Source organism: Plectropomus leopardus, chromosome 2 (genome assembly GCF_026936395.1).
Source record: "Plectropomus leopardus strain MGB_pleo_1.0 chromosome 2, ASM2693639v1, whole genome shotgun sequence".
Taxonomy (NCBI): Eukaryota; Metazoa; Chordata; class Actinopteri; order Perciformes; family Serranidae; genus Plectropomus; species Plectropomus leopardus.
The window spans coordinates 20,355,902-20,382,633 of record NC_142177.1 but is presented as its reverse complement, the minus strand read 5'-3'; the positions used below and the strand labels follow the sequence as shown (position 1 = coordinate 20,382,633).

The window sequence follows — 26,732 nt, the reverse complement described above, 5'->3', positions numbered from 1 at the left end:
CAGATTTGTCTGATAAGGACTGATACTGTCAACTGAGGTACATCAAGGTAATACTGTGAAATAAATCTTGGTCTCAAAACATTTCCTCAAGAAAATATCTTCTCATAATTATGTCTCTAAATATTTAGCTTGATATGATGTGGCTCCATCTTTAACCTTTACACACAAGTTGACACTAATGTTCTTACGTCCACATCAGGGAGATGCTGCAGTACATGCTGTACCTGGTTTATATAAGAGCAGTAATTTGATGATGGCCACTGAGTAGATCTAATAACACATGACAGCGCCCTGATAATCTGTCCACTTCCTCCCTATGTAAATTCTCTATTTACAGCGAGCCCCAGGGCTGCCTACATGATACATGATCGAATCAAACACTTTGGACACAAGATGGCAGTATTAAATCGCAGATATTTCACAGGTTCATTTTCCAAAGCATCTGTCTCATGTACACAGGAGTACTAACTGCTGTGTGTATCCTCTGACAGCTTTGGTGGATTTTATCCCATATCAGCAGATGATGGATATTTGTGCTGGTAATTTCCATGTAGAGGCTGTTTGCTTTTGGCAGATGGTGTGGACTGAAGCTGGTGAATTACAGCTCAGATTTCAAACCCAAATGAGTCATAAATTTATACATGGCTTTCTTTTGGGGCTGTAGCTCAGGAGTTAGATCAGAACTTCAACTCATCACACACAGTTGATAGTTTGATCCCTCTGTCTACATGTTGAAGTGTCCTTGAGCACAGTGATCCTCAGAATTGCATCAGTCGTTGCAGCAGTAAGCAGACGGGTGTAACTAACACACAACAATGTAGTATAACGGCATGTTTGGCAAATTTATGCAGATTACTGAGACTACAAGATTAATTCAATTTCCTTGTGTTTATATAATATGCATCTCATGATGATTTGCAAATAAATATTACGACTATAAATATTTTGGTATTAATAAAAAACACATTTTATTTACATAAATTACAAGAAAGCACAAACTGGTTCACCAAAATCTACATTAAAAACGTCTTGTATATATTACATTTAACAGATTTACTATAATTTACTCCATTGTTGCATGTAGAATCTTCAATAAAAACAAGGGCTATATGCGAATTCATTGGCATCTCATTTCAAATCGCTACGAGTCAAAGAACAAAATAAAATAATCAGGACATTGTACTCACAGCACTTTGAGGACAACAAAGTCAGGACGATCGTCTGTATGACCTCTTTAATATCTGAGACACCTGATTCAGGACTAGTGATTATATAACTGTTTACAATGCTTGGCAAAGGAACTCAGCTGATCTTCACAAGGAGGATGTTGTCGAGTCCACCACCTCTCGTCCATTACACACTGTTGGAACAACATTGGAGGCTGACGCTGCAAAAGAGTGATAAAAAGTTGTGTTGGATTGCACAAACTATACAGACACAGAACTAATTAATATTGGCTAATAAATATTATATTCCACATGCCCTTGACATTCCTTTTCCACTGAGTTACGCTACTGCCTACAGATGAATCAGCAGTATGATGATCAAGTCATGAATTAACTGAAGTCATTTTTAATCAGTTATCCAGAAACAAGAGTGGGTTAGAATTTTGTTTTGTTTCCTGACTTATAGGAGATGAAGAAATGTTGTGGATTTTGTCTGGTGGAAATTTTCCAACTGTTTGTTTCACAGAACAAAAGCGCACCAGACACACTGTTCAGCTTTCTGTTTCCCCTGATGAATAATGCAAAAAAACAAACAAACAAAAAAAAACATAACAAAAACAGCCAACAGAGGTGTGATAGAAGGGTGGCCTCATATTAGGAATGCATCGATTTATTAGCCAAACATCTGTATCAGCCAAATTTTTGCCTTTGTTGACTGCCATCTACAAATACATATATACAATGACATTCACCGATGGCAGTGGCCAAAGTTTATTTGGTGGGTTGCATCAATTTTGTGCTGGCTAAAAGTGTTGGTTACTTTCAGTTAGAGAACCATAGCTGGCATAGCATACCCAGTTACTGATTTAGAGAGGCAACTGGCTGGTCTCAACTCTGGCATAATATAGGAGGAAAATGTTTACTGTGTGCTCATGTGGTTTGTTTTCACCTTGGTTTCAGTGAGCAGCTTTTCAGCTCTGCATCTCACATTTTGGATGATAAGAGAAATAGACTGAACTGCAACAAGGCAGAGATGCTTATCTTTGTAAAGAAAAGCATGCATCTTACCAAGAAGTAGGCTATAAGTTACTAGTGATTTGTTTTTTCCTTTTTATCATTAATATTCAGAAGAGGAGGTGTACTGAATGGAAAGCATTATTTTAAGAGGCCAATTTTTATTTTGTCAAGAGGCCCATGTTCAGAGTCATGTTCCAGCCAATAAGTCTGTGCTTAATGGAAACACAAAAATAGTGTATTTTGTATGAAAACCATGTCTGTATCTATTAATACATATATTTATATATAGTATTTCATTTATTTTTTAACTGCTTTTACAGTAAATTTAAATATGTTTAATTTATGTTAAAAACAAAAAAGAAAATGTTTGTTGGGCAATGTAAGGACTGAAAAAATCTTCTCATTCAGTAGGTAGTTGTATGGCAAGATAAAAAGGCTTTTAAAGCAGTTTTTCATTTTTCATTAAAAAATGTTCTCATGCAAAAGAAGAAGTGATTTAGTGGTCATTCAAACATAGTTCAATAAAGGTCTAAATAATTAAAAATAGTTCAGTTCTTTTCGTAAATAAGATTTCTTTTTATTTATTTGCACCAAAGGGGGGAATAAATAGCAACAGTAATAAAATAGATAATAAATAAAATCAAGCGTCTGCTTTCAGCCAAATTGTTATTTTCAACACTGGTATCGGTATCAGTATTAGGGGTTTAGTCGGTATTGGTATTAGCCCACAATTTCACAATCAGTGTATCCGCACATCATATAGTTGTAAATTAGTAATAATGAAGTATTTACACCATATTCCAGTTGAGTTATGTGTATGTATTCATGTTTGTGGCACTGTAGGCACAGTGATGTTGTTGTTGTGTATCAGGTGGTACCTTGAGAGAAACTGGAGCCTGGGCCAGTGGTGACGCTGAAGCGGGTGGTGGCCACTCTGAGAGTGCTGACATTCTTCTGCGGCTGGAACAGGATGATGTGGACCTTGGGAGAGAAGAGGCAGCCCAACACCACCGACCCACTCAGACTGACAGAGATGCACATGGTGGTTGTCTGCACCTGGAGGAGGAAAGAGAGGTGAGAAATTCACGGATATGACTCAGTCGTAGTCAGTGTTTTTAGTTTACTTTTATGTAACAGAAAAGTAAACTCACATTTTTAGATTGCCAAAATGTTGAGAGAACAGCATCAAAAGCGGCAATATTAATTTCACACCAGCGCCAGGAGTATTAATGTTCACGTACAGCTCAAGTCCCAATGAAGATATTTTCAGTTGTCATTTTTTTGGTATTAAAAACATTTTATTCAAGTGTTTGTTCATCCATAGAGCTGATATGACTGTGAGGGGAATGTTCAAAACAGCCAGCAGGTGTTAAATTAACTTTACTTGTGTGGATTCATACAAGCATTGGCATCGCGCTGAGGATCGTTTGCTGTGCAAGACTATTCATTTCAATCAGAAAGTGGCTCAAAAGTCAGAAAAGAAAATTCAGATATCTTTCATAACTCAGAATCAAAGCCAGGTGCAACAGAGGAGGAAGCTATCAGCTGGGACTGTTAAGAGAGGTGTTAAGCGATCTGCTTATGTGCTTGTCAATCAACTGCTTAGCTCTCGCTCCCTTTTCCCCTCACCCTGCCCACATCTCGCTATGTGTCATCATCGGTCTGCTCCTTCATTTTCAAACTCTGCCCATATTTTTTCCTGTTTTTTTTCTTGTTCCTGGATAACAGAATGCAGCTCAGCATTGTGTGGTGTGTGGCAGGTGCATCCCATTTTCACAGGGCACAGCAGGTGTCTGTTTTCACCCTGAATGCTAATGTTGGTATTAAAATAACGTGGGCGCCAAAGATTGCACTGTGCATGCACTGTTCTACAACAAAGAAAACAAGATAATAGCAAAAAGCAGTACGCATCAATTTGAGTGACACAAGGTCTATTTACCCAGAATGATGTTTAATCATCTTCATTATTTAAGTGTTGTTAAGTGTTGTTAAATGTCTGTTTCTTACTCTCTTACAATACATAATTACTAAGTACTTTAATAGTATGCGACAACTGATAATAGATTATATGAAGATAGTGACTAATTGCTAAAGATATCTATAGAAAATTATCTAATATTCATATATTTGAGAGATATTTTTGCAACACTGACTAAATGTCCTTGTGCACCATGTAAGTATGAAACATCACCGAGTGTATCTCTGTATCTTGAGATGTATTGTATGTTGCCATGTGCAATGAATTCAGCATTAAAATTCACCTCATGCCACATCTGAAATACACACAGACATGCTCAGATCCCGGACTCAGATGTAAATTTACAAACATCTACCATTTCCACTTTCTTTTGCTATATATCTGACCTGTATATTTGGACACATACAAAAGGGAAGTGCTAGTTTACACTTAATAATCTAAGCAATACTGCAGTGCACAGAGGCTAAATGTCTACTACTTAATTCAGAAATAGTTTGAATAAAACCGTGGACAGTACTGCATAGGAATGACCTGTTAAGTGGTTTTAATAATTCAGAAGATGCTCCTTTGGAAGAACAGAGGACAAGGAATCTGCCTTGGCAGTAATATTTCTCCAGATGTCTTCTGCTCGAGAATGGAGAACAGGATGTAGAGCATGGCTACTACGGCTTCTGTTTGTCTCTGATGTTTTAGAGGGTATTATTTTATTTTACGAATACAGTACTGCTGCTTCAGATATAAATAATGTCTGCTGTTTTCAGGTAGCCTTATTCCTCCAGAGAACCTCACAGCGGAGATGAGATTCCTCCTTTTATTGGGCTTCGTGCTGTAGGTTTATTGAAAAGCTTTATTGGATGAACCAGCCACAAGCCAGCCTTGGTAGGTTAGATGTGGAACTGACAAAACCCACAAGTCATTCAGTGTTGGAGTGTGTGATGTGTTGAGATTTCAAAAGTAGGGCGATGTTGTTCATCTGTAATTAGATATAACAGATGGGTTAGGTTAAGCAGAACTGTCTCCAAGAAATTACGTTCATATACAACTAATCTGAAAGAGTTTATCAGTTTTGAGGGAGATATAATGCAGAACAAATTACATTTTCTATTAACATAATAAGGAAATGTTGCAAATTAACATATCTGGCAAATCTCAAAAATGTTGATATTAAATGCTTGGAGCAAAATGTATTTCAGTTGTTTTCTGTCAAGATAGGCAATATTGTTATAAGGAATCCACTCAAAGTGACTGTGGCATTATTTTCTTATTACCTTTTATTAACATTTAACCATAACCAGGATCTTTCCCTAACTTTTTTTCTAAAGTGCTCTTGTTGCACTAACCTAAGACAGGAGTCTAGACGCAAATCATAGACTGTATAAATATATTGGCATCTTAGCTGTCACCATCTTTGTTTTTTGGAGCCAGAAGTGACTGTATTTGTGCATTAAGCTGGATCTATGGAGCAAAGGGTGGATCTGACTGGAAGTCAAGGACACTATCTGCAGGCAGCCTTTCACGCAAGTGGCCCTGCCCTAAAATGTCTGACTTTGGGCTTAATGAAACGTAAAAAAAACAGTGAGTTTTAGAAAAAATTAATCCCCAGTACAGTTGTCATGAAGGGGGGAAATAGCTTAGGAGTACAAAACCGTTATTTTTACCAGGCTGTTTATTTCTGCTGAAAAGTTTGACATTTTAACATGGGTGTGGATTTACTGTGTTTCAGAGCCAGCCTCAAGTGGCCATTTAATGAACTGCAGTTTTTAGCACTTCTGCATAAGCTTCATTTTTCAGCCTCAGAGGTGAGGCGCTTGGCCCAAAGTTCTAGTGTCAAGGTCCTACACTTTATGCGCCCAAAAACCTCGCCAACCACCTTCTTGTGAAGCTTAAAACTTGCCTGAATGAAGTGTTTCATGACCTGATAGAAATATGGTCTCTAAACATAATCCAGGCAGCGATTATGTTGCCACAACAATGCAATTTTAGTAACATACAGGCGTAATTTCTGGAGACAGGGTTGCTTTAAGAGACATTCATTATTAAAGAAAAAAATCAGTTATACCTGATCCTCACTTGTTTTAACAGCAGGTGTAGGTAACATATCACTGTGAATTCATTTCCGCTGAGGGCTGCTGTACATTCTGTCAAGACACTGGTTTAACTACTGTGTGTGTGAGATCAGTGGGCGCTAGAGCAAAAACATGCAACAGTATGGTGGGAAAGGAAGTCAAAGGAGCTGAACTGACAGAAATTAAAAATGTTTTAGAAAAGGTTGTTTTCAAGACAGATCTTCAAAGGATCTGTTAAAGTGACAGGCAGCGCATGTAAAGATCACAGGCAATATTTTTCTGTCTTGTAAAGCGCTGTGTGTTTAATCAGTTGTGTTTACTGCTGAGATGAGATGACCAGGACTGGCATATGAGGAGAGCCTGCTCCCTCAGGGCGTAGAACGTCTTCAATATTTCATATGGTAATCAAATGTGTTATTCATGGCTCAGTAGTATTTAGTTTACTTTAACATTTCATGACAGACCACAATCAGATCTGTATTTGTTGTTCGGTTGTAGAGTTGCATCGGGCTGTGACAACAATTTTAAAAAGTGGTGAAAAATTAGGAGAACTAATACGAGTAATACGTCGCTGCCTGTAGAAAACTAGAAACATTGTGCCAAGTCCATTGCTTTGGTAATTATTTATTGGTCAAAGGGGAGCTGATGAGCCCACTCAGGCTGTGAATTGCTCGCGCTGCCTGGAGGGCCTGGAGGAAGGGTTCCTCTGTGCCTCACTTGAGTCCCAGGACAGAGGGCACAGCTGGGATTCAGCATCCCAGTCTTTCACACTCCATTCCACACAGCTACGCACAGGGACACACGGGGACTTTCAGTCCTCATGGTCTTGCCTGCCTTCGCCATGTTTCTGCAGAGGCAGCTGTGTCGGGGGATTCCTCTGTCTATTTCTCCCTTCTGCCTCTCTCTCGCTGCAAGCTGTTCCCAAGAGAATTAAAGCCCATGACTCTGGCCACCCTTTTTCTCTGAAGTTCTATCAATGCAGTGTGTTTCTGTGTCTACCGATCAACATCAGAATTCATTCAGCATGCAGGTTCAGAGGCTGAACACTACTATCTTGTCAGTCCTCATTTTGATTTTTTAACTAAATTACACACATAAATTTGTCTGTCTGTCCAGCGATCCATCCATCCATCCAATGTATTCTCACAAAGGTTCGTATGATATCATTGTCACGTTGCGTTTTTAAAGGAGAGTTATGTATGTAACAAAAAGTTACATAGGTAAGTTTAGGCAAATGAAGTTAAATAGTTTAGCTTTAGGAAAAGAAACTCGGCGACAATGAGTTAGCATTAGACTGTGTGCTTTATGCTAATGTTAGCTGCTGTTAGTGGCTGAACAGGAGTCTGCACAGTAGCTCCCTCATTCTTCAGCTTGGAGTTTGTATGTTACTGGTTTAGCTGTTAAAAGTCTATAGCTGGGCAGTGGCTCGCTCTTCAGCTCGGGGGACATGTGTGGTTTGTGCCACTGAGTTAGCTGCTAAGGAAAGTCTGTTGCTTTGCATGGGCACATTCTTTGTTTTTATATAGTGGGGAAGTAACTATGTTAAAGATTGCTTCAGTGCATCATCGAGAACATTTTTAGGCCTGCCCCCAAAAATCCTAGACACAAATGGTGAAAAACAGTTCTACAGCTTTAACTCCTCAATTCAGTACTACACAGTTTCAAGTCTTTTCACATGTTTTCTACATGTATTTGTTAACATTTATCATGTGTTTAGAAAGAAATTACTGACTTTGACCCATACATACTTTAAAATAACTCAATGTTCACTTGGTTTGACATGAGACATGAACACCAGTCGCCTAGGGGAAGGTCCTGTGTTTGTTTGACCCCTTCACCACCCCAGCCTGCATCCTTAAGAGGACTCAGGCTCTTTACACTGCTTCCTTCTATACTCCTGTCATGTGATTGCAGTCCTCCCAAATACTCGAGTCATATAATATCTGTCTGTCCGTCTGTCTGTCTATTGCTGTTGTGTGCCAGTGTTGATTGGCACTGGAGGAACAAATCTTTATTAGAAGCATTGTTTTAGGTGATGTAGTTTAAAACTTTTTTTCCAGGGTTAGGTGTAGTTAGGAACTGTTAGTAGTGTAGTGGAACTGCTGGGGGTGAAAGGATAAAATTACCACCCACCATAAATTGGGCTGCTGTGTCTTCCCTCCATTTCATTTTGAAATTTTTACCAAACATTGGCTGTTTTATGTGTCTTTTGTCTAGAAAACCTTGAATACATCTTGTCAAAACGAACAAGATAGTTGGCCGCTTGTTACACTTCTCCATGACTTGAGCATCCATATTTTATAATTTACTCTGACTTCATTAATATTTAAATTTTAAAGGTAAAATAAGGCTGTACGTTTTCATCTTGGGGCACACCTGCAAATCTTTAGTATGTAGACAAATATGAAGAATTAAAGCAATGAAGCAATAAAGAACATATATGTCTAAGAGCCAAAGGCAACACAGACAGCTGAATCAATACTAGCTTACATTACTTTGTGATTTCATGCATATAAAATCCAGATTCTACCCCAGAAGAAGTCATTATCTGCTAGGATGTATTCTGCTCAGATTAAGAACCTAAAGCTATCTGAACCGAAAATTTAATACAAATCAATACGACAGCATGTATTTCATTTAGGATTTAGAAAAGAAAAAAGGAGCATTGATATGAGAAACGTGTTGTGCTCATTCATGTAGCAGGTGTAATTTAACTGAACTCACCCGGTAGTCACTGGCAGTAACGTAGAAAATAGGCTGGAAAGCCAGCCAGATGATACAGGTGGTGTACATGGTGAACCCAATGAACTTGGCCTCATTGAAGTTCTCTGGGCATTTACGGGTCTTGAAGGCGTAGACCGTGCAGAGGATAATGAGGATACAGTTGTAGGTGAGAGACATAAGCATGCTGGAGTCCTTGCTGTTACACTTGAGGGTGACCACATCTCTCCTCTCAGGGCTCACTTCCTTTCTCACCCCTGGGGCCTCCACCAGCAGCCAGACCACCACCACTACCAGCTGGCAGGAGATCAGAGCACCACAGATGGCAACCTGGGAGGCCGGGCTGATAAATCGAGGCCGCTGTGCTCCATCCTTCACTCCGCTGAAGATCCGGGCTATGCGATTGGTCTTGGTCAGGAGCGCTGAGTAGCACACAGCAAATGAAGTGCCTAAGCCTAGCCGGCGCAGAGTGCAAACTGCCGTGGACGGTTTGGCAATGTAGATGAAGGTCATGCTATAACACATCAGCACTCCCAGCAGAAGAATGTAGGAGAGCTCACGGCCACTGGCCTTCACCACAGGTGTCTCGTTGTGTTTAAGGAAGAGGCCAATGACAAAGAGTGTACACATCATCCCTAGACAGGAAATGGTGACGGGTCCAATGGCCCAGGCATCTTCCCAGCGGATGTACTCCTCAGGCAGATCATAACAGCCTGTCAGGTTGGCCAGGGGCCACTGTCCAAAACTGCAGTCAGCACAGGTAAACTCATCCTGCAAATACTGGTAGGGCTGACAGGGGATGCAGATCCAGCAGCACACATCTCCGGGCTGCATACTCTTCACCTCATTCTTCCTGCAGGGGTCACTACACTGGGAGGTTGGCGCAACGTGGCCAGCCCAGGGGATCAGGCTGGTGTTCAGGGTCAGGCTCTGAGCCCAGTAGCCGACCTTACGGTAGACATAGCGTCCATCTTCTTTGTGGTAGTGGAAAATGTTGTAGCGGCCGAGGCTGTCCCCGAAGGCATCAAAGCGGACAACATTCTCTGTGTCTGGTGGACGAAATGGTGCTGAAGGTGAAAAAAACAAACAAAAAGAAAACATTGTTATAAAATAACAGTTATAAGGGGCTCATTGTAAGCCAAGCACAATTTCAAAAACTGTAAAACAAGACTGTGGATTATGTACCATGAACTCATATCGTATAGATCTATCTCATATTATGTTTCTGAGCTGACATTTTATTTGTCTCGCACTACAGTTACTGGGATGGGACGCAGGTGTAAAGTGTCAATTTACATGCCGCAAGCCACAGTTTACCTCTGTTCACTCATATGGAACGTTCCTGGATTCAACACTAGAGTGGAAATTCCAAACAGATGGCCCAATACATAAAATAATGCTCAATTTTACTTGTGAAATCAAGGCTGAAATAAACCATCATCCTCTCCAAAATCACCCTTCATTATCCAATAAATATTGACTTTTATAGTAGCCGTGCAAGGTCTCTGCATACCTGGTCCGGGAATACTTTTCTAAGGACTTCAAATTGTTGTATATACATACAACAATTAATACATTTATTAAAATAAGTTAATAAACCAATATATATATATATATATATATATATATATATATATATATATTAAAATATTGCTGTTATTCAGAGTATTGCTTCCATTTACTTTATGGATCAATTAATTAAATAATCGACTTTTGTTTCAGCTCTGATTCTATATACATCATTTAATTGTAAAATGCTATTTTTTCCTAAGTGTAAATATTAACAGCCATGGAGATGCCATAAAATTCCATAAAATGAAGCATTAAATATAATTATAATCTTTTATATCTAATAATTATAAAATGTGTAGTTAGTGTTAGTGGTCCACCTGTTTTGTGTGTTTTTTTCCTTGGAGCATTGAAATGCCAGAAGGGACCAACTAATTTTAGGCCTTTAGTCCAATTTGAAGTCTCTAGACAGTAAAATCCTTTGGGTATTTTTTCCCCACAAATTGTGAAGAGCAGAAAAGCACAGCTGGATAAAAGCAAAAAAAATGGATAAATGGATAAAATGCTCTCACTTTAATTTTCAAGAGTGGGAGCCTTGTTGGTCTGCATTTGTGATGTGTTGATGCATATACTGTTGCACATTTTGTGTTTCAGCTTTGTGTAGACAAGCAGTAATGTGTGCATGATCAGTATCTGCAGTACTGAAACTGAAGAGCCCTCTTTCTCTCAGTCAAGTCAAGAGATGCATGAAAAAAGGAGCCTTCAAGCACGAGGGCGAGGAAAATACTTTCATCTTTGCAAATTGAATCATTGCAAAGCTTATCTGCAGCTACAGTGTACAAACATGTAGAATTACTCTTGAACTAATTCAACATCTTATATGAATTGGTAGAATGAATCTAAATTGATATAACCTAATTTGGCAGCATACAGCGCATGCAGGGTGCTCTTGGGAAAATTAAATGATGTTATATCAAGTCTTTTATGGAGTTTTGTACAGATGACAGAATAATGAGAAAAAGAAAGCTGCTTTACATCATGAAAATTCAAATCTGTTAAACACTGTGATAGTTGTTCCCCCCAGGATTTTGCGTGCTGTTTTGGGGATTGTTGCTACCTTCAATGCCTGATATCACAATAGCGTTTCTAAAAAATAGCACAGTGTGATCTCCTAATTCGTCATATTTCGCCGCTTTAGCAGAGGCCTCAGAGCAGCGGATGCTGACACAGAGGTGGTAATCTCAACCCAAAATGGCTTGACTTTGTCATTAAACACATTATCAACCGTTAATGTTAGCCTTGTGATGCTAACAGTTAGCCTTGTCAATGTGTGACTGTCTCAGGCACAGAGCTCCATTCCTGCAACAGTAGTCTCATGATAAACAGAGAGAGAGAGACAGGCAAATCAACACATTGTACACAATTCAGATTTGCAATAGAGATGTGGTGATTGGACAAAATTACAATGTTGTGCACAATTTACACGGATTGGCTGAATGTGCATGAATTGTTGCGATTGCAAGATTGCAACATCCTGGAGTGACTGAATAGTAGTTAATGACATTTTACTCACCTTCAAACTTGACCTTGAGAATGTAGTCTCTGTAAAACTTTCTGCCATTGCCTGGTTTGAGAGCGTCACACACCTTGGTGGAGTTAGGGCATAGGGCTTGTCTCATGTTGTGTAGGGCAGCAGCCATTGCATAAACAGCATTCACTACAAACATGATCTTGGACTCAGGCTGAAACTGAGTCTCGCGGAGTGAATGCTTCCCACAGCCCAGGTCATGGAGGCTGCACTGGAACTGGTTTTCCCAAAACTCTCTGAACCAGGGGTTCCTGGTGTTGTTGTATGGGTGCAGGGCAGTGAAGTAGTCATTAAACTGGGGGATCTGGTAGGAGGCCAGCTCAATGGTGAATGCCCCATCAGCCACAGCCTCACTGCCTCTCACCACACTCTCCTGCGCTCCCCAGCCATCACTGGCAACCCAGGTGAAGGTGACATTCATGCGGTTTGCTGCCACCAGCAGCTCACGGGCATCTTCACTGCGAGTGAAAAGGATCACCACCTTAGCATTGGACTTCTGTTGCAGGGAGCGGATTACATTCTCGTAACTCCAGCGGCTCATGGAACGGCTCACTTTGGCCGAAGTGGCAATGCAGATCTGACGTGCACGAGCCTCCTGCTGGAATGCGTCAATGCCAGTCTCACCATAGTCACCTTCTGATGCCACCGTCGACACGTACGTCCAGTTAAAGTATCGTAGGATCTCTGCCATGGCCTTGGCCTGGTAGAAGTCAGGGGGCACGGTGCGGGCAAAGTAGTCATAGCGGGTCTTGTCGCTGAGCTTGGCACTAGTGGAAGCATAGCTAATCTGAGGGATTTGGAAGAGTCGCAGCAGATTGGCCACCTGAAATAAGTGAGAGACACCAGAAGTATTATGCTTGTCACTTGAATCAGACTTCACACAAATCACACAATATCAATAAACCCTCATTAAGGTTACTGTAAGCATTAAAATGCAGATAATTATGACATTTTAGTTAGAAAAGTGGTAATTAACTTATAACACTTCACACAGAAAACACACACCTGCCAACCATGGGATTTTTTTTAATTGCTCATCCTTAAATAAATAAATAAAACTGGCTACACAGTGTGTGTTTTCCCCCGCAGATGTAATTAGTCTCACCCCATTCAGTCTCTAATTTCTCCACTGGATCCCTGCTGGGTTTTTCACAACTTTACTCCCCTGCTGATTGAGTGGCAAGTTGCTACATTTAACAATTATCAGGATTGCCTTTCTGCCCCATTTTTTATGATCTATAATACTGTCAACAATGTTCACTAAAAATATTTATGCAGGACTGAGTGGCTACATGTGCAAGGACAAAAATAAACACATTAACAGAAATTTCTTGATCTGCTGTGAAGAGGAAAGAGGAGTAGACAGGGAGAGATGGAAAGGGGTTGAGAGCAGAGATTGGAAAGTGAGAGGAGTCAGAGTATCAAAGAATCTTGAAACTTTACGTTTTCTCTGTAATAGGTTTTGTCAGTGGTGACACAGCTGTGCAGAAGCAGCTACTGACTAGCTTTTGCTTCAGGCACTTCTGTGGAAGCCTAAGGGGAGATGGTCTGATCAGTCAAAAGGATGCCAACCTAAATCTGGTTGACTTTAATGCTGGCTCTCACACCAGCACACTCATGGCACAACATCTTGAATGCCAATGAATCATTCCTGAGAAACTCAGAGAGGAAATTCACTTTCAAATGCATCCACTCTGGGTATAATTTATCAGTCCTATATTGCCGTGTTGTGGCTGTATAGAAAGCATCTTGTTTTATGCTATAAATAGTCCAGAGCAGTGGGCTTTTCAGGGGAAAGAGCACATTTATACGTTTGATAAAAGAATGGGGCAATTTCATCTTCTCTCTTATGACATTTCAGAAGACATTTTACATGAACTTACGTGAACTATTTTACAAGTAGCCTTTTCTTTGTTTTAAGCCAGATCAACAATTCCAGGACAATGTTATAAGGCCCTAGCTTGGCGTCCCAAGACCAATTTGCAAATGCAAATCTGTCTGGAACCTCTCTGTTCATTTGACAAGGGGCATTATCAACTGCCATTGACCAAAATAGCTCTTGACGCAATTGGATAGACCTACTGCTAATCTGAGCAACGTAATACATTGTGGTGCTGAGTGGTGAATAAATGTAAACAAACTACAGTGTGCAGAGATGAGCTGTGATGTAGCAATAGCATGTCTGTGTACAAGTGGTGCCATTTTTGCCATCAGAATTTGCACTACATCAGAAAGTTCCACATCAGCTGCAGACATATTGGTTGTTTTTCCAAGATAGGTTTATGCTCGCCATCATACCCTTGGTGGGAGGAAATGTGAGCCAAAAATGAGGTCATCATATATTTTGCATTAAGTGTGGAGGCTCCATAAGTTGTCAAATATCATATGAAACCCTTCCCATATTAGATAAACAGCTTTGATTGACCCAGGGCAATTTGAATGGAAATCTGTCCAAAAGTGACATAACATAAAACATGTTTCCCAGGCTCATAGGGTCACCATCTTGGCTTTATCTTACTGAATGAAAGTCTTGTAAAATTAGCCAGCAGTTTCTACAAATTATTTCATTTTTGCCAATAATATTATCTTGAATGTGATCAAAAGTTGAATGAAAAAATGTTTGAATATTGCTAATCATCATGTAATACGTAATGTGCTGGGATTATTAACAGAGTAACAAGCTGTCATGAATATAATTATGGAAAATTACAGCTAAAATGCATTTAGGGCAAGCCAAAACAACCATTGTCAATAAAAAGTCACATACACAGTAAAAACAGATATTAGACATGTATGATGTGGCCAGATTTTGGCATTTTGAACAGGTTCTTTCATCAGCCAATGTGCAAACTGCAGTGTATTGGTCGTAAAAGTTGCTGAATTGATTTGGAAGGAGCACAATCTAACAACACAGATATTTCAAATATAGACCAAATGCACCTGTGCAGATGAACAGACAGGTTGAGTCAAGCAGGATAAACAGATACTTCACTGATTAGTATATATTCTCACTGCAAAAGAGGGCAGCACACTGAGACATCACAATAAATTTAGTGTGATGTGCCTCGATGGATATTAATCATGGGATCTTTGTTATTCTGCAGGATCAGAGCGATGAATATTAAATGAGCCAATGGCAGTGATTTCCAGACCACTAGATTTATTGGAATTAATGAGAAAATGTTTCACAGAAAAATGAAATGAAACAGCACAATCACCACCACCCAACCAATGTCATACAGAGGGAACATTGAACATAATTACCAGTTCAACACTGGGGCTATTACTTACTCGTTGGTGGTACTGAAAAACCAAATGAAAATCTAGATTGTTGAAACACATGAGTGAACATTTCATACCAGTTCAAAGGTTACTTTGCCCTAAGATTTTCAGGTCAGCCGGAGAAACCCTGATTATGCAGACAGGCTAATAATCACATTTGTACATAAAATTGTTTCGACAGCTTCCTCAACATGTGGTGAAACAGCTGGCAGCAGCGTGCTCGCTCCCTCAGAAAGAAATCAGAGTATAATCTAAAGTGGCAAGACACATAAACACTAACTGATTAATCATTTTTCGCAATACGTAAATATGCATCAAAAAGTGCAAAAGCAATTCTAATAAATTGTCATGAAGGTTTTCTACATAATCCCCTCATAATTGATAATACTTGTCATAAGATTTGCAAATTGTTTAACACTGATGCCATTCCATGTCTTGGATTTAGTTTTGTGAACTTTGAGTGAACTGACCTATATTTTAACATCTCTGAACCCAATGGCCTGATGACAAAAAGCCTCTGGGGTCAATGGACAATATTTTCCATGTTTCAGTCATTTTGGCTAAACTCTATAAACAGATATTTGTATATGAATGCAGATGCATCAAAAAATGTTAATTAGGCTATTTGTCAACAGACGATAGCTGATGGCTTCTGAGATTGAACTTCAGCCAATGTGTGCCGCCTCTCCACACGAACAGTTTACCAACCAGTCCGATGGGAACCAGAACACTTCCAGTACCAAAATCTTGTCCTGTTTCTTATAGATTCTGAATACACGCATCTATGTGTTTATAGAGATTAATCACGTAACCAAGCATTTAACAACTCTCAGATTAATTTCCAGTCTACACAAGGACTTCATGGTGCACCGTAAGTACTCTCCATATACGAAAAAGATCACCTGCTAATTGTAGACACTATAATAGCATAATAATAATGAATATTATGAATGTCTATTCTTTATTTTTCTTCCTTTTTTTTAAATCGAATAAAGCTAACAACATTTCAAAATGCTTTTCAAGCTTCCATGTTTCATCAAGAATTCCTTTGGTTGATTGGTACCAATACAATCACCAGAATAAATGTTGGCATTCATTTCTGACAACCACAAACAGGCCAGCTATAAGGGATCTTGGACATGGGGACAAAGAGGGCCCCTCATCTGCACCATTTCACAGTAAATGCAGGCACTGGGGTATCAGATGGCAAGTTGAAATTTGGGTTGGTGAAAAAAAACATTTATCATGTAAATGTAAATATATAAATGATATTGTTAGTGATAGTCAGTAAGTAAATAGTTGTAAATGGGGCCGTTTAATGGTTTATGCATCAAAGTTCTCATTATCACAAAATCATTTGATGCTTAGATAATTACATGCACTACAAATTACTTCTAACATTAACACTACACTTCTGTTTCATATTTTTGACGGACATGTAACCCTGATGTGAGCTCAAAATCTAGGCAGAAACCAGCAGTTAAAATTTCACCTAAAAAGATGGTAAGCAAAATGCTCTATAACACCAACAGTTCTGCAATTGGTATAGAATAATTAAAGTCTAATATGTTGTTGAGGATGATTAGTTAGATGCTAACTGAAATGTGGGGGCTTTTAAAAAAAAGTTGTCTACTTCAGAAAAATGCTGTGGTACACATTTTTGTTCACTTTCAGGAGTGTGGACACCTTCGAGTTGGTCTGTTTTAGCACAAAGGCAAGTCAGAAAGGCTGAGAGAGCTCCTGTTGGATAGATACAGGGGGTTCTGGTGGGATTTGAATCCAGGCCAGTAAGACTGCATGTGATTCTTAAGCTGAAGGTCTTAACCATCTTTGAGCGTTAAGTCTTTCAAGATAAAGAAGGCACAGACCAAATGTAGGTGCATTAACATATTGGCAGATGTACGTGCAGGGTTAGGTACATCTTAGCGTCAAACATTCACAGCACAAGGACTAGACAAAGAGAATTACCTGGCATTCTTGTGTTAATGTGATCATTTTTCTCAACACAGGTATAAAGGTTTAAAGAAATCAATTTTACTGAAATTTGGCGATGCTCGCGGTGTGAATGAGTAATTTTTCTCCAGGGTATGAAAGGAAGCTGTATGCCAGTTTAGTAATCCACTTACATGTGTCTTATGGAGGTTATAAAGCACAGTGCCAGATGTGTCACCAATACAATGAGCTTATTGGAAATAATTATATAGATGTGCACATGGCTTATAGGCAAAGCCAAAATCCTTCCACCTGCCAAAGCCATTGACTGACACACTGTGAGGGTAGATGCTGTTGGTAGATTAGGAGGCAGATATGGTTCATTATAGAAATATGTATTCCATCTTCTCCTTTTCCACCACTTAAATATGATTATATGATCATTGTCATTTTGATTGGCTTTTTTTTTTTCCATAGTGGAGCATTGCACCTTTATCCAGGGGGCTCCCTGCTAACTAGTTATAACTGCGTGAGAATCCTCACTCAAGAATCTCTAATGTGATGGGTTCAAAGGAGCACAAAAGTCCGACAGCTTAAGATATCATAGAGGACAAGAGGAGCAGACAAGAGGAGCTTGAGGAATAAGTCGCATGACACCAGAAAAGCTGAGCCAAAAGAGAGAGAGATGTGAAGTGCTTTAAGGGCTTCTGTGGCAAGTTTATATCCTACAAACACTGCCATTCAGCAATTTGAGCTTGGAGGGCATTGGGGCCTGTACAGATGCAGGATTTCAGAAGGCTGTGAGAATGTTTCTTGATTTGCAAGACTTCTTCACTGAATCTCGTTCCACCATGTAGAAAACTGTTGCTTAATGTGTAAAGCAGATCCAATTTTTGATTCTTTCACAGGACTAAACTGCATTTATATTTATAGTTATCACTGGCACCATGGCATGGTTTAGAGTTTCACACATCCAGCTACAGGGATCACCCTGCATCAGACAGACCCTTATTTAATTAAGAAAATCAAGAAGTGACCCTGTGTGGCTTTGCATTGGAAGGTCTGTTACTGAGAAGATTACTGTGAAAGTGGTTTCCTTTCGAGCAATGAAAGCACACAGGACCTGGTAGCTGAATTTGACACAGAGACACCGAGTAACAGGATGTTCTTTTCAGCTGTCGTATACTGTTTTTACACAGATAACCCTAAGGCACCAGCCAACACCATGAGCTGGAATTATTCAGACTGCCCATGTGAAAATGTCAAAATACAGTTGTATAACGCAACATAAAAGCTATTTATACATCCAAAAAAAACTTAAAAGTCCATTTATGTGTATTATTCAAGAAATTTACCAACAAAGTGTTGTTGCATTTACAAATGCTTTCACAAATGTTGCTTTTACAAATTACAAATGCTTACAAGGGTAGAATTTAGTGGTACAGTTTTTAAAAATATTAAATAGATTTGCAGCTTCTTTCTTTAAACTGGAGCACATCTCCATCACATTTCATGCACCGCACATATGCATTATTTTTGTCTGCTTAACGTGCTGCTGAATGGGTGCATTAAAGAGAAATTTAGAAGCAAGGGATGTGAGAAGAGGCACAGTAGGGGTAATAGTCAAATAACAGAGATATACAGGAGCACAGAAAATAAGAGACTGAGAGAGTGTCCTAGTCCTGGAAATATCAGGCCTACTTTGTAGAGATGTCATGATTTTTTTTACATGAAAAGCCCATCTGCTCTTCCCAGAAGACTGTCTCAGTGTGCTTCTACAGCAATAACACTGTATACCCAGAGCAGCAGTCCTTTGCTCCACTAAGTATCACACATATACGGCCCACTGCAGCGCCCTGAACCATGCATGCAAATGCATACATTAGGAGCAGGCATGCATGCACATCCTGTATCATATGCAGCGGATAATTATAAGTTTATTTCTTAGGATTTAGTTGCTTGGCAACAGCTTTAACAGGGTGGGAAAATGAACTGATACCTACAGCAAGGATGCTTTTTGATCAGGTCCTGCCCCCTTGTGCTCTTGGATAACATGAATCTCCTTTATGATGCAGTAGTCTTTCAAAGTCCCAGTGTCATGCAGCCATTCAGACTATATCACATGTTTGGCTATGGGCTGCGCTTCCATTCATTTACAATGTCAGTAACTCTCCTTTCATTTTATTTCTCTCTTCTCTGACTCTGTGTGCATTATCATCCCTTTACAATCTGTTCTGTCATACAGACATCATGGACATGCTCATGACGAGCCCAAAATTGGGGTTCAGCTGTTTTTACGTCCTGCTGTCATTCATATCTGATATTGGGAGTTTGTGTGGTGGTCATATGTATTTCAACTGCATAAATATAGGGTTCTGCCAAACCACTGAATAATCCAATCACATGTGAATTATTTACGATTTCAGGAGCACGTTCTTTACTTTTCCCTATGAATAATGCATTTTCCTTGCATGGCTTTACTGATACGTTTCAAGATTATTGTTCTCTCCGGCATGAATTCTGTCATGTGTGTATCCATGTTTAAATCCTTTGTGTGACTCATATGTGCTCCAGAGATTGGCAGTGTCTACCTGCAGATGAAGACATTTCTATAAATAGGGTTGTTTGTGGGGGGATAAAAAATGAGATTCTCAAGCTCTCTGAAAGCCCATAAATTTACCTTATTATTCTGCTCACACAGTTTAGTCTGCAAATGTCAAACAAGTGTGTTCATATCAGGATCTATATCTTTAAATTCCAGCGTGCGTCCTTGTTAGTGTATCTCCCCCTGTCTCATTTATCAGTAAAAATTACCATTTCTCAGAAAGTGCGCTAAAATATTCCAATTAATTCACTGAGGTGCTGTTACACAATTAGAGTTTTCATCCTTATAGCCTGGAACAAGCCACCTTTCAATTCCAGATAGCAATTTTTGTGCCTCTCTCTAAAAGATCAGGCTATTTTTCATTGTTTTCAGATTGGTTCTAGAAATTTCTTCTAACTGTGTTTCATGCCTGAGAATGGTTCTTTAGTGAGTGTGCGAGTATTTGACATTCCAGAGGTGTTGTTCTTCTTATGCGGCCTGGTGATTATGATGTTTTTCCTGGGGGATGCTCTCTTACCAGTGAGTCATATTTAGCAGCACAGACCGCTGTCGGGGCAACAAAAGTGAAGTCCCTTCCCTTTCGTGTATTAATCAGAAGCCAGCCCAGAGGCTAGATGTTCCTGGACTGTAATTGTGGAATATAATACATCTCTGATTAAACCACACCTTTAGGACAATGAGGAGTAATAAGGCTAATGCTCCTTCTATAAAGCAGCTGTATCGGGAAAAATTCTTACAGTTGAGGCAGGCTGATGGTTTATGATTAAAGAGACAGTTCACCCCAAATTTTTCTTCTTAACTGTAGTACTATTTAACAATCTAGATTGTTTGGTTTTGAGTTGAGAGAGATGTGTCTGTTTTCTCCTGAATATAATGGAACTAGATGGCATTCAGCTTGTGGTGCCAAAAAACAATAACTGAAAACCTCAACAGTTATGTATTTTTCCAGAAATCATGACCCTGTTACTTAAGATAATCCACAGACCTTGTTGTGAGCAGTTTCATGTAGGAGCTATGTTCTTTCTACCAAATTACACCTACAAAACTGTATCACCGCACGGAAAGAAGCATGCAGCTACTGCTAGCTGGCTTTGCACCACTGAGCCAACAAATGCTGTGGCTCAGACAGTGAGCACACCATTAATGTTTACATCTTGTGCTGCCAGGAGCATGAGCCTTTTGTCCATTGATAAGCCTGCTGAGTGTATAGTTTGGTAGAAAGTAAATAGTTCCAACATCAAAGTGCTCACAACATAGGCTGTAAAGTATTTTGAGTAAACAGGTCATGATTTCCAGGCCATTCTCATTCCCAAGCTATTAAATTCTGCTACTTTGTCACACCCGTCAACATGGCGATATCGACTCCAAAAGCACCCTTAAACAGGTTTATGAGACGCACCGAGCTTTCGACTCCAATGTAAACCCATCCAGAGTTCATTGACAGTTCGTGTTCCATGTGAAACCAACATTAGTTTTGTTATAATGTAATGTTGGCAATTTATGTATGGCCGTCGCCAAATAATGGCACTCTTACATTGTATTGACGTCATGTTAGGCTACATAATAAATGGTTTCATTTAAAACCAGAAATAATCTTTTTTTTTCTAAATATATACCAAGTAGTTTTGTTGCCTAAACCTAACCATGACTGTTTCACAACATTTACAATATGTTACAGCATGTGCTTCAAGTGTGTGTCACACAGATAGGCTAAAGGTGCCCTGTGCATCACTATGAGACACAAAGGGGCGTGACAGTTCCTCAGTATTTGATGACCTGCGAAGGAGAATGGGATGTGGAAAGAGACACTCCTGTTAAGTTTTTAAAATGTATTGTTTGGCACTTTGACCACTAAGCTCAATGCCATTTAGTTCCATTATATTGGAGAAAAGGTAGACATTTCAAGATCTTCAACACTCTGCAACTCACACCAAAATAATGTACACTATTTAATACCACTTTTTTGGGTGAACTGTCCGTTTAAAGCTTGCTTTTAGTGTGCAATAATACTACTGAATATCTTGGACTGAATGCAAACAGAAATCTTGTTGCTGCTGCGGCTCTTCACCCATGAATGACGATGCTCATCGTACTGAACATGTCCTCACAAGGTCAATACTTTTCTGACTCTAATAACCTGCTGTTTGGATGGACCGCGGGGAAGCCTAAACACTACAGTCACATGAATATTTCTACAAGTAGCTTCATTCAAACTGTCCAGATGGCATCACAGACTTCCCAGTGACTGTTTAAGATACAGGCTTTGGTTGTCAAATGGTTGGTGAGTCACTCCATCTCAGTTTGCCCCAATGATCGAATCTGCCGGTCACTGTCTCAGTGTTTCTGTGAAACATGATCATCTCTCATTTAATCCCTCTGCATCCTCTGTGCACAGGCACACCCCTGCCAAACCACCAGACAAGTCCGGCAGCAACCACAGATGGGGAGTACAGGACCTAGCTTGCGAGAGCGTCATAGAACTTCGCCTCCACACTTAACTCAATCTGTGCCCATGTAACGCCAGCATGGCTAGGCCTGCAGCCAGATCCACCCCCATATCTGCGATTGTCACACCACAACACCAGCAGCACAGCAACACGCTCCTTCATTGTGACAGATTTAGACAGCACTCAGCGTTCTCACCACCTGTCAGTTCACCATGTTCCACCATGTCGCCATGGCAATAACGGTCTTTAAACTAACATTATTAGTGGTCCAGTAACTGCCTTGCCTTTGGGGTGAAATACACACGTCTGACTTCACCACCTGCCGCTCGCACAGAAAGGCAAGCACGGTCGCCTTTCACACAGCCTTGCTGGTTTGCTCAAAGGTCTGACTGGCTATAGATTATGCACAAACCAGAAAGCTACAAAGGACAAATACATTATGTGGAGATGAAATGCCACACATTAACATGGCCCAAATGCAAATACTTGTGTAAGAGCATGCCCCCAAAATTACAGATACTCTTGGTCTTGTTTTTACATCTCTATTTCAAATCTCATGCAATAAACAAGGAAGGTGAAAAAAAGTTGCAAGGCAATAATACATTTTTAAATGCTAGAAAGTGATTTGAAAAAAAAAAGGTATGAGCAAATTAAAGTTGGCGAGGCTATGGCGATGCTAGGAGAAAGAGACAGAGCTAGCACACCTTTTAACTGAAATGCATTACAATACAGAGGATTATTCATGGCCAGAAAGGGAACTGTGTCCTGTGGTGCACTCCTACTGATGAGGAAGATTCAGTGAGAAGCTAGGGCAGACCTCAGACCTCAGGCTTGTAATAGTACATCCATAAATTACCACAAGACAAGGGCACTCTCTGAGGAGCCCTAGATGCAGGACTTCACTAAAATTACAGCTCGTTTATCAAATCCTTTATTTCCAAACTGGCCTTTTCACCAGGAATCCTAATATAGGTTCTCTGAGTCCTCCTCTTACATCATTTCCCAGGAGATCTCTCCCTGTATAATGCATCATTGCACTGTACTGTACGTCTGACATTGTGTTTTGTCAGCAGGGAGACCAAAAAAATTGTTTTGTAACTACAGTTTGCTGACTTTCACTACCACTACCCACCACTTTAAGAATATTAAACAAAAACTATTTTTAATAGTAGCATTTACTTTTTCAAATAAAGGTCGACACATTAATTTATTTTCAACACACTGCTTTGAAAGGTCCAGTGTGTCGGATTTGAATGGCACCTGACGATGAGAGCTAAAACTTCTCCAGTGCACCAAACATGTAGGAGAACTACAGTGGCCGATGCAAACACGGGAATGGCCCCATCTAGTGTTTTATTTGTCCATTCTGGGCTACTGTAGAACAACATGGTGTACTCTGTGAAAGGGAACCTGCTCTGTATGTGCATATAACAAAAACAATTCTTATTTTCAGGGGATAATAAACTAATGAAAAAGAAAATCTGAACATTCAACCCTTTTTACCCCCCTCCGCATACTACCACTTTATCATGAAGTGGCTTCATGTCTATAAATGACATGCTAAGTATCCGACAGTGTCTGTTGTTGGCTTTGTGGGATGCCACATCAGTTTACGCTTTTTAAACGCAATGTGTGTTTTTGAAATACACTTCTGTTTCTACAGAAAATGTACAATTCGGCTCATACGACACATACAGTCTTTTTCAGAACATACTTACAATGTTTATTTTCTTGTTCAACAGAATTACGCAGTTTAAAAAAAAGAAGAAAAAAAAAATCATGGTTTGGCTTAACATTCACACACGAAGCGAATAGAGAGCTAGTATGTGAAAGTCCAGGGTTTATTTGACCCATCCAGCACCCCTTCTGCCTGCCCTATAGGGAACTTCTAGCTCTTTATGTTACAAACTGCTGCCGCCTATTGCATATGATACCCCCATAAATTTCTTACAAAGCAGCAGTATTTGACCAACTGATGACCCTAAATCCTACACACTGGACCTTTAAACTTGTCTCCAGACGGGGATTTCAAGTACCCATTTGAGAAAACATTTTTGTGGCAGCACACTGAGGCAGCTATTCACTGTGATTAATTTATTGTTGGCATATCAGCGATGACATGTCTGCTGGCCACTGTTTTCTACAAATCATGACTAAAAAGTATGGAAGGATGCCACCGCCAGTCCATTGTCCTGAAGTACCCACTAAGGAAAGCTGCTAACAGCAGACTGCCACTGACATGGGTTCCTACAGTATCTATGGTTTATCAGTGATCTGAAGCCAGTTATAATTTCTGGATGGTGTGCTCCTGTCTTGAAACAAGCCGATATCTGGAACATGAGGCAGCACGTCTCGAGTGAAGTGAACCATACTCTCCGGCCGAGACAGCAGACACACGGCGCTCTCTGGCTGACTGAGCCAGGATGATGAGTTTAAGTTAATGCTCTAAGGCATGTATTTTTGTGCGTTATTTACCAATCTCAGTTCCACGTGACACACCATCTCTTCCCACAATGCCTTTAAATTACACTGATGTGGCAGCCATATCGCAGCAGAAGATTTGGAGACCCAATTAGCAGAGCTTTCATCGCATCAGCTTGAGTGAGTCGAAAGGAGCGCTGCTGCTGAGAGTAATCATGCCGTCACTAGTCATCCTGTCAGCCCGTCCCGAGCACAACATCTGTAGCATGTCTGCCTCTGACAGGATCGCTGCCGAAGTGTGAATTACCGGGAAAGAGAAAGAGATCTCCTAAATTAGATCAGCCGTGCATATGGGCGAACAGGTAAACAGATCCTCCTTGCGGAACTGATACTCATTAAGTCCCTGTGTTAACATCTCGCAAGGGGTAATTGCACATGGTACTTAAGTCTAAATGGACAGTTATGTGACCATCCATCAAAATCTTGCTTGTACTCTGTCTTCTATCTCTCTCTCAAGCTTGCTGCTGTTATTTTAATTGCGCTGTCTGAAGAAATTAATGTACCTTTTGACCAACTCAATTCATGGCATAAAATAAAGATGATCTTCAACAGCAAACTTAATTAATCTCCTGCATACCTTGTAGACAGCCCACCCACTCAGCTGGTGTGTTTTTATTAGTTCCTACCTGAATGGAGACATCGCTGTAGGAGCCTCCTATGACCCCAGAGATAGCCAGAGGGACGTCATCGTGGATGGCGTAGGAGCCGTCGGGGCACGTGTACTCGCTGTCATCCACTTTAGTGAGGGAGGCCCTGACAAACTCCAGAGACTGCTCTAGAGCGTAGGTGTCCTTAGAGCAAGTGTCCAGTATATGAGCCCCCAGTCTGATCCCAGGCAGGATGCGCTCATCCTTGTTGATTTCATCTAGTGCCAGCAGCATGGCCTCCAGTCTCTGGATCCCTCTCTGAGCATTGATCTTCCCACAATCCTCTGTGCCCTCACCCTTCTGGTGCACGGGGAACAGGCCGCCAATCATCAAATCTCCGTCCAGTGTGATCTCTCTCTTGGAGTCAGTGTTATAACCTACCACAGGCAAGCCCTGGGGAGCCTGGGCAAACAGAGACATAAATAAGCACAGCAGGCTGAGATGGGACAGCCAGAGGGGTCGGGGCACAGGGCGCACCCCCAACACAGGGGATTTCCCCAATGACATATCCCTGGGCAAAACAAGGTCACCGTCCTGTCTGTGGTGTCTGGTCAGCGTCCGGTCTGCTTTTGATGAAGGCAGCTCTGAAGAAAAGAACAGTGAGGCGCAACAGCACCAGATCTCAAAGCATCAGTGTTTTTATTCTGACAGAGGCCATTTACAGCATCAGCCCCATCCTCTTCGTCCCTCTCTTCTTCTAGGTTTTTGTAGATTACAGCCTGCAGATCAAACAGAGAGAAATTCAGTCACAGCCTTTGAGCTGGAGTACAATGATGTCTTTGTCTCGCGCAGATCGTGTCTGCCAGGGACTGACTTGTCCAGTGAAAATATTTGACATCATCTGCACAAGTGAGTAAATATTTTGATGCTTATTGATGATGGATGTGAGATGCGGGACAGAAAATAAATTAAGAGTTTTAGTAGCCACGACTCATGCAACCACACACAAGGCGTAAACTAATCAACAACATGAGTCTCGAGGACAGGGGTCACCATCAAAGCAGGGTTCACTGAGGATAACAGGAGCATCCTCCAAATGGTTTTATCACGCCATCAAGCAGCACGTGGTCAAGCCCTCATTGTGAGCAGAGTGTGAGTGTGTTTTATTTTGAAACTGCTTTTCTCCTGCTGTTTCATTGTCTGTCTGACCTCACTTATTTCCCTTCCAAGGCAGATGATTGTACAACTCTTTTATAATCACATGTGCACATGCTCCTGTACACTGAACATCCACAGAGGTAACAAATCATGTCCCTGAGGATTGTTTGTCAAATCACATCAACTCCTCACACA

General features: G+C 40.4%; 1 protein-coding gene across 3 annotated transcripts in view; it reads right to left on the bottom strand.

The window, feature by feature from the left end:
• Positions 1-949: 949 nt before the first annotated feature.
• Positions 950-26,732, bottom strand: part of grm2a (glutamate receptor, metabotropic 2a) — a 45,669-nt gene continuing 19,886 nt past the window's right edge. For all 3 annotated transcript variants that reach the window (XM_088087667.1, XM_088087665.1, XM_042495185.2), the window contains 5 exons: positions 25,419-26,158; positions 12,031-12,868; positions 8,952-10,015; positions 3,062-3,239; positions 950-1,387 (listed from right to left, as the gene is read on the bottom strand). In XM_088087667.1, coding sequence (XP_087943793.1) covers positions 1,314-1,387; positions 3,062-3,239; positions 8,952-10,015; positions 12,031-12,868; positions 25,419-25,946 — 2,682 coding nt within the window. In that variant the 5' untranslated portion in view covers positions 25,947-26,158 and the 3' untranslated portion in view covers positions 950-1,313. The remainder of the gene's footprint in view (positions 1,388-3,061; positions 3,240-8,951; positions 10,016-12,030; positions 12,869-25,418; positions 26,159-26,732) is intronic.